This window comes from Ailuropoda melanoleuca, chromosome 1 (assembly GCF_002007445.2).
Source record: "Ailuropoda melanoleuca isolate Jingjing chromosome 1, ASM200744v2, whole genome shotgun sequence".
Classification (NCBI taxonomy): domain Eukaryota; kingdom Metazoa; phylum Chordata; class Mammalia; order Carnivora; family Ursidae; genus Ailuropoda; species Ailuropoda melanoleuca.
The window spans coordinates 9,771,249-9,780,492 of record NC_048218.1 but is presented as its reverse complement, the minus strand read 5'-3'; the positions used below and the strand labels follow the sequence as shown (position 1 = coordinate 9,780,492).

General features: G+C 48.4%; 1 protein-coding gene across 4 annotated transcripts in view; it reads right to left on the bottom strand.

The window, feature by feature from the left end:
- The window catches only part of RUNX1 (RUNX family transcription factor 1), a 256,792-nt gene that overhangs the window by 46,116 nt on the left and 201,432 nt on the right, over nucleotides 1-9,244 (bottom strand). The window contains exon 7 of one of the 4 annotated variants that reach the window (XM_034655847.1): nucleotides 3,602-3,793. The exons of the other annotated variants lie outside the window; for them this stretch is intronic. Within the exon in view, the coding sequence (XP_034511738.1) occupies nucleotides 3,602-3,793 (192 nt within the window). The remainder of the gene's footprint in view (nucleotides 1-3,601; nucleotides 3,794-9,244) is intronic. 4 annotated transcript variants of the gene reach the window in all.

Sequence of the window (9,244 nt, the reverse complement as noted above, 5' to 3'; positions counted from 1 at the left end):
TAAGGTTCTCATTATTAACAACATCTAAGGATGATAGACTACATTCAATACAGGCCCGTCAAGGGAATGCCCAGCCCAAAACTTCTCCCATCTCCCCTTTGAGGATTGGGGTTCTTCTTGACGCTGGTCAGCCCTGGGTCTAATCAATCCTTGACCCCAGAGAACCTGCCACCCCATCAGCCCTGGCTCTGTAGCCAGAAAGGTCTGGGTTTGAGTCCAAGTCTGTCACTTACGCTTTTAGGGACGCTGGACAATTGTTAACCTCTGAAGTTCAGCTGCTCTGTCTCTAAACCACACCCCAGAATTGTGGTGAGAGCGAATAATGGATACAGAAGGCTGACCTGTGCCAAAAGCTATCATAACCAGTCCAGTTAAAGAGTTAAACGTCACATCTTGACGATTATGGCAACGCACACAAGAACAACAAAACTGGCCTCTTTGTCCAGTTTTCTGCACCAGCAGATACAAGTCTGTCTCCATCTCTCCAGAAAGAAGGGGGTTATGCAGCCTTACATGTGGTTCATCATTTTTGGTATATCAGCAGTCAAATTCTTAAAATTACTTGCTGGGGCTGCCTGGAGCCACCTCTAAGGGAGTGTGTGCGACCGATCCAACACCCACGGCTTCATCTCACTAGAATCTGTGCTGTCCCATCTTCCAAAAGGACATGTGTCCGTGTTCCTTCCCATGACTGAACGAGAATTCTAAAACCCGCCTGCAGAAGTTCCTGACGATGTCTTCACTAATCATGCAGCCATGACAAAATGGCTTTCTATTCACTTTTAAGAGCTGGTGAAGGAGGAAGTTGAAATTAACCTCAGCCCTTTTAATAGTTAAAACCTCAACAAATAAACAGCGGTTTGGTGGCATGGCAACCTGCCCCCCTCTTCCCTTACCCTGCTTCAGATCATTTGAGATGCCTATTTTGAGTGATTCTCAAGCACATCTGATTCTAGATACAAAGAGGCGTTATTCTAGATTTGTGATTTCCTACTGACAGAGTTAAAGGGGCGGGTGTAACTCCCCGGGTGAAGCCCCAGCGCCTCGGTCAACCCCCGATCCCTCCAAGCCCCCAGCCTCGGATGGTTCCCGAGGCTGAAAACAAGCACACGTCTGTACCGCACTGCTGTAGAACGGCTGTGACTACCTTTGGGATATTTTTCGTACAACGATGGCTGCCATTTCAAAGAGAGCCATAAACACATGCTGGATTTTTATATAAAGCATCTTCTTACATATAATATGGAGTCTCTAAAGCTAAGCCAGGAAAATCACCATTTTCCTACTTGTCAAGAACAAAATGAAGGTTCTGGCTGAAAGAGACTTTACCATTATCCCTGTTAACTTTCTAATTTCAGGGAAAAAACATCCCAAGGGGCTACTCAAAACATGACTAGGGTAAAAAAGCATTTTCTTACAGAAAAAAAAAAAGAAGGAGAAAGGAAAAGGAAAAGTAGTTTTACATGACTATATCCCAGATAGTTATTTTTAAGAAGTTCCTACGATTTTATAAGTGAAGGAAGGAATAGGCAAATCATATTTTGGAAAGAAAGGGCATCAGCAATATAGTTAACACATTCTTCAGAGCAGCAACCAAGCCTCTAGGGCACTCTAAAAGCAAGTTATTATTACTTACATGTTGCAGAAGTAAAAAGTTTTGAAAAGGAACAAGGAAGGGGTGAGACTCTGTGTTAAACTTGATCCTCAGCTAAGCACACAATATTCCAAAGAGCTAAAGAATGCCCGTCCGGCCGCGGTACCGTCTCCACCCGAGGGCTGCCGATGGCGGAGGACAAGAATTCACTTACCAGCCTCCCCCCTCTTCTTTTTGGGAAGAAGAGCCTATCTGACAAGGAGGCACATCAGATCTGATTCACTCCTCACCAAAACTGTCCGAAACAAAGCCGACTTAACGGTGACCATTCATCTTGCCGCCCTGTGGCTGAATCTTCCACTGCTTTTAAAAAAATGCTTCATAGTTTTGGTTCCAGTATCAGTAGAAAAAGGCAAGTTCCTTTATCAGCCCAGTGGGCTAAGTCGTCAATTACACGGTGAGAGAACAAGAAAACAGAAGTTTTCCCTTTGATGTTACAAATGGAGGCCTGAAGATGGCATAAATTAATTTCAATGGCCCTAAACACAAGTTCAAGGAATCTCCTCGAGAATTTGTTCTGTTTGGAAGGAAAGTTTCATCTCACCCCTCACCCATCTCTCTCACTTAACTCGATCCCATTTACCTCACACACTTGCATTTTGGCATTAAAAAAAAAATCAATATGCTTATTTTGAACAAATATTCATGATAAGCACCACAAAACTGATGATTTCAAGGAGGCTTTCTCCCAAATACACCAAAGACGAGTCCGTGGAGGAGAGAGCCCTCTAACATGAAGCTTTAGGCTTCTGTTTGGAGATAAAGGGGCCATCCTACGGACGGGCCACTTAACAGCTGTGTGCGTGGCATCTGACGGGAAGCCTTCTCTGGGAACTTTCCACTCAAATAACAGAACCTCCCCCAGACACATAAACTAGGAGAGCTTGTGGCATGAGCCATCAAACTCTGTGCAAGAGAGCATGCTTGTCTTTCCAGAGCCCCGCATGTGCTAACCCCCAAAGCAAGCGACTGGTCCGGAAACCTTAAAAAACTCCTGATGAGCACACATCCCAAGGTAGGACTTGCACGGGGAAAACGCCTGGGGAGGCTAATTTCTGCGGTCCCAGAGGGCAAGTAGCATGTCCCTGGCTGGCCACCTGCCCTCTCCCCCAGATGTGTTGCTTATCTCTCCCTTTGAGTTAGACAAGCCTGCTACTTGGAGAAAGAATCCTACTGTGACTGTATTGTACACAGCTGTGTCCTGTGTCTCACGCAGAGAAAATGACTACATTTCGGAAATTCGAAATGGTATCACAGAGCAAATAATCATTGACGTCAGCGGTTTCTACAGTGCAAATGAACTCTGTGTATTATCTAATTTGGCACCGTGTGTTTTGTGCAATTATTGTATTTTACAGTGTTTTTGCAATTGCCTGCTAACCCCAGGTATGTGTGTATGGGGGGGGGGAGTTCATCTGCATTCTTTACTGATTGTCAATTTATTTATTATAAATAATACCTTTGATGTGCTGGCATCCAGACGTTCCTAGTACTTCTTTATGTTTTTAAAAGAGCATATATTAGATACAAATGCCACAAATAATCTGAAGGCAACGAGAACTTCAAATGTCCTGACTTTCACCTTGCTTGGGTTGTCTGTGTGGGTGTGTGTGTGTGTGTGTGTGTGCACGTGTGTTCAAGCCTACTGGGTAGGTAGGAAAACAACACAGCCAAAGCTAACTCTTAAAAAATTCAAGATATTATCTACATATAGATATATCTCTCTCCACAGGCCAGGCACTAGTGCCTCTCCATCTAGGGATCTTGTTACAATGCAGACCCGACTCAGGAGGTCTGGGGCAGGCCAGAGGCAGGGCTGTCTAACACACTTCCAGGCTGCTGGTCAGAGGACCACCCTTTGAGCAAGGAGGAGAAGCCAGGACTGGTCTGGGGGGCGGCGTACGGCCCGAGGGCGAGGCGGGAAGTGGGCTCCCTCCAGGTACTTACCCTGCATCTGACTCTGAGGCTGAGGGTTAAAGGCAGTGGAGTGGTTCAAGGAGGCCCGAGGGTTGGGTGTGGGGGCTGGGTGGTGTGGGCTGACCCTCATGGCTGTTCGCCGCAGCTGCTCCAGTTCACTGAGCCGCTCGGAAAAGGACAAGCTCCCGGGCTTGGTCTGATCATCTAGTTTCTGACGATGTCCTATTGTGGGAAGGGGGGTGGGGGTGGGGAGGGGAGAGGGAGGCAAGGAAGGAGGGAGGGAAAAGATCAGAAAATGTATTGTGGATTTCCTAAAATTCAGGATTTTTTGGTTTTCCCCTCCCTCTCCCCTCACCCTCAATGTGGATTTACTGGAGATTGGCACACACTGGGCTGGCTGCCCATGGAAATTCGGGGCCATGGTCCTCACGGCAGACGGGAGCCCCCTTTCATCACAGGCCACTGGGTGCTCCCCTGGTCTGCTCCCCATCTCTCCAACCCTGTGTGCCCATCTCCACCGGGCACAAGGCAGTGGGCATACAGGGATGGGTGGCAGTGTAAGGTGGGGGGGAGAGAAGGTGCATTAATGATTGGCACTTGGCCACGCGCTGCGGGTGAGCGATGGCAGCCAGGAAAGGTGCCCTCCCTGTGGCATCGGAACCGCCGCTCCTTACTGCAAACCCGACCACTGGCAGGTTTTAGAGGCAGCAAAGTGGGCCCTGGAGCTTAGCGCACGCCCCTTCCAACAGGAAATGAGGTGTGGCTGCAAACCCACAGTCCTTGGGGGAGGTCAGATTTCCTGCTAAATGCAGGGCATGGGCAGCCCCTCGGCCCCTCTCCTCTCCCTCTCCTCGAAAGCTTTTCATGAGCATTCTTCAGCATTCTTCTTCGCTGAACCCGTCTTCCCTAGGTGTGCCCTCTAAGAAGGGTTGACAGGAAGGTGGAGCCTGGGCCTCTCCCGGCCCAGTATTCCCAGCAGGCTGGGCCTACGGGAGCCCAGAGGTTGTGCCAGTAGACTGAATGAGCTTCTCCCAAGGGCTCAGGAATCCAAGGGGGGAAGGTGGGCCCCTCAGCTGTCCGTATAGACAGTCAGCATCCTTGCCTTGTTCCCCATCAAAATCACTGTCACCGGGATGCAGTGAGCAGAGACCATTCACATGGGACAGGCCAGGAGGGCTGGGCCTCCCGTTTCCTTCCTTAATCCCCCCAATGATGGGGCTTTAAACTGGACACTCAGGCCTATCAGCAGAACTGGGGTTCAGGATGTACTGACACAGCGCCGTGGGGCCAGGCGAGTCACTCTCCTTTCAAAGAGGATGTGCCTCTGCTCCTTCCTCACCCCTGTGGTTCCAATAAAGAGTCACCGCCCCCCTCCCCCCCCACCATCATCAGGCGGCCTCCAAACACCATGGAGGAGCAGCCTGCTTGCTACGGTAATCAAGGGCTCTTTCACATGCCCTGACCCAGACCTCACGTAGAAAGAGGATCCCTGCATTCTTCTATTCCCCCAGCCCGGGGTGGGAGTAGGGAGTGGGACAGGTATATTTTAGCACAGCGCCCAATCACTACAATTAAAAAATTAAATTTTATAATTTGTATTAGGGTTCCAAATGTCCGTGGCTTGCCGTTTCTTCCTGCTGCCAGGCCCCTTGGCACAGTTGACACAGTCTCAAATTCCAGACCAAAAAAAGGCCCCACTATACTGCAGTGATTTTATCATGAACAAGACCTGTTTGGCTCCAAAATGAGGAAAACGACTTAAGCATAATATTTGTGTAGTTCAAATGCAATGCTCCCTCTTTTCATGTGTCACCAAGGCAAACGTGGACTCTGATTCAGCCCTGCAGCCCACAACACTCGACCTGAACACAAACAGCCTGAGTCACACAGGGCCAGCACACATGTGAGAGGCCTCTTACTGGCTGAGCATTTTAAGCACCGGCCTTGTGGGCAAAAGGCCATAGGGCCAGGTCCTGGAACCACTCCTGTCATCCCTTTCCCTCAGAAGTATGAAAATGCCTTTTTCTAGAACATTCTATTTCAGTTGGCCTCGGTGTAACTGTCTCTGGAGGGCTCTTTCCTTGACTCCTCCCCCTCTCTTATCTTTGGGACAGATTCTTAGCTTTCTGGTGATCAGACTGAAAAATCTGGTATTCCTGCCGAAAAAAAAATTTCAACTCAAAAGCCATTCAAAGCATAGTAATTCAGCCTTTTAAATGCCTAGCACGACCTAATGGCTGGTATTAGGAGTCGAGCAGAGAGGAAGACAGGAAAAATGATTCTGGACAGTTCTACCGCCTCCGAAAGAATGCCGTTTGGCGAAGTCATGGTGCAGAGGCTTCCAGCAGGCTTTGTACCCATTTCAAAACCACATTCCTTGGGCACCCAGTGGCATTTTTGAAGAACACCGTGTCAAGGACAGTGGGTGATCCAGGAGAATGATGTGTACGAGATCATTCTAAATACAAGCATTTGGCATTTTGGAGGCTATGGTTGGCCTTTGAAGAAAGGCTGTCAATTGTGTCTGTCTCAGCCACCAAACTTGGGGACCACGTACCACCAAGAAACAGAGAGAGAATAAGTCCTTTTAGGTAACCCACTACTGTGACCAGGCACAGCGTGAGATTCCTTTTTTTTTTTTTTATTAGTCCCTTCTCATTGCCCTATGTTTAAAAAAATGTTTTAACATGTAAGCAATTTCTGTACCAGCTGACACCTGCCAAAATCGTAGTCATTTACAGAGATTAGCTGATGACTGTCTGCTTTAGCAGGAATGTTCAGGCATAACTTTCAGAGAAAACAGTTCTTCACTCTGAGCTATTTCCTAAGCCCCGAGAGTCGAGAGTCGGGAGGCTGAGTTTAATGCTGGAGGAGTGGGGGGAGCGTTCACTCCACACCCTCCCCACATGTGGTCCTGGCAGTAGTAAGAGTGTTATTGCCTCTGCGGGGAATCCTGAGCCCCTTCCTCACCATGGTGCTGGAGGGCTGTAACACCAACGCATGGGGGAAATAAAAAACATTATCATATTAAAGGTGTGGTTCAGATGCATTTCTAAGCTAGATCAAAAGAACGCCTCATTCTTCTTTTCTGAAGCCATCAGATTTCATGGGCCAAAGAGCAATAATTTGTATAAAATACAGAAGCTTCCGATATAAACTTTCAAGCGGGGGGAAAATGAATGCTTTATGTCTCCGGTTTCCTGTGTCTGTGTGCAATTAAAATGTCAATTTGCCCCCTGAATTTTAAATACAGGAATATGGGAAATGTCCACTATCAAACTCACTTTCCTTCTTTCTTGCTGAGTCCTGAGCTTCGGAGAGCAGCAAGGAATTCAACTCTGGCTCAGATCTAGCAGAATTACCACGCTGTCCTAAACGCTCGCATGTTGGCCGCTTGGGTTTTTGAGCACACGGGAAGTCCACTGAACATGTTGACGTAGTGGTCCTTCAAATTGTGGCTACCTCCAGATTTCATACGAGGACATCTTAATGAATCTTGACCAGAGTTGAAAAGGATACTAAATTATGTTTCTCTATGACCAGTCCCACGTTTNAGAATAAAAATAGAAATATTTAGTAATACATATAGAAAACATAACATGTGATCTATATGTTACTATATTATATATTAGAATACATATTATATCTACACATTTCTATACTGCCCAATTCTATATAAACTTTGGTAGCCTCACTTTTCCCTCCAACTTCTTCCCATATTTTTGAACTAGGGGATCCGTACAAAGTTAGAGTACTTCCCAACTGGAGAAGAGCTGGAGAAATCAGTCTTGCTTTTTAATCTGCGTGTGAGAAGTGAGGTTCAGAGAGGTTATGTCATTTATCTAATCTCACACAGCCAATTAGAGAAAGAGGGCAGGTCTGAAAACACACCCACTCCCTCAAACCCCCTCCCCTGCAATCTTGCTCAATGCATCTATAAATACCAATTTCTGTTCGCGTCCGGTGTGCACCCCCAGTGAGTAGAGAGGGGAGGTGGACAGCGTTAGGTGGCTATAGATCACGCGGCCAGCAGAACTGCCTAAGGATTTGCCCTTTACTATCCCACGTCTGTTCCCAGCTTGTGCTTAGAGCCAGAGCCGTCTTGTGACCCATTAGAAGGGAGCTATCTCTCACACACCTGAATGAGAATCCAGATCACAGGTCTGGCTTGGTAGGTCTGGGGTGGGGCCCGAGAATTTAGATTTCTAAGGCCCAAGGGATGCCGATGCTGCTGGTCCCGGACTATCCCGGGTATCTGAGCGACTCCTCCCTCTGGCGCATGCGCCTTCAGGGTGCTTCTAATTTGCCCTGGGCTGGAAACGAACGCACCAAATGGACAAGAGCTGTGTTTAGGCTAAGTGTCCATGAGCACCGATCGCTGGCCTTGTTTTGGTGACAACCATTTGGTGGTCTTTTTCTTAATCGTTTATCTCTTCAATGTAGGCAGAGCAGCTGAAAATGCCAGAAGTCGGCCGAACAGCTCGGTGGGTGTTGCCCGTTTCTCCCCCGCCATCACGGAGCTGAGTCAGTGACTCGCTGCGGCTGTACTCGGGCTGATCTGTAAGGTGAACCCAGAATTTTCAAGTGTAAAGTAACTCCTGTCCAGGCATCTAAGGAAGGACTGCGAGGAGGAGCAGGAAAGGTTTATGAGGAACCCATTCCATTCCAGTGGAGACTTCTAGGTGCCCACAAGGACGGGGGTGTGTGAACCCAGGTGTTCCCATCCTTCTCTCCCCTAGAGAAACAACATGGCACCTGGGGAACGTGACTGCCAGTCTGCATGTTAAGAACCTCCATTATAAATCTGTTTTTCCACCCAACTTTCCTGCGGACAAGAGCAAGTCTCTTCATCACCCAGCCTCCTTATCTGAAAGCCTGGAATTAAAGGACTAAGACGGATTACTCTGAGGGGCTCTAAAAGCATTCACAGCAATTATATCTGCAGCAATTAGCTACTCAACTGATTCTCGTTGGACGCCTCCAAGCGCAGGCTTTCTTGAACGACTTCATATGACGTTAGGACTTTCAAAGGGTTCTGTCTGTCTTTTTTCCAGCCAGACACCTGGCCCGTGGGAGCCAGTCCCAAGCTCAACTGTCAAATGGGTCTTTGGAGCTCAATCTCGAAGCTAGGGTTCTACCCAGCCTGCCCTACCCCCCTACGAGCTGCTGGGCCGCAGCTCTGCACAACACGCCCTGACAATTCACTCTCCCTCCGCCTCCTGCTATGTTGTCAGCGGCCTTTTGGACAGTTACGAGCGACCCAGGACAGCAGTCTTCCTGGATCCTCTCCTCTCTCCCCTCAAGTCTTCACTGAGCCTTTCAGGCTACTCTCCTCACTGGGGCATCACATTCTGGGTTTTGGGTCCTTCCCCGTTATCATCCAAAGGCTGCGTCCAGAGCCAGCGCGCCATTAGACGCACCTCAAAACCTCCTAGCAAGTTTCAGGGCTTTGTAGCTGTGGAGAAAGCCCGCCTGCTGAACCTTCTCCAGGGTCTCACTTCTCTGCTTTTCTGATTGGATAGAAAATAACGACCCTAGGGGCGCCTGGGGGGCTCAGTTGGCTGAGCATCCGACTCTTGGTTTCAGCTCAGGTCATGATCTCAGGGTCGTGAGATTGAGCCCCGCATTGGGCTCTGTGCTCAATGCCGGGTCTGCTTGAGATTCTCTCTCACC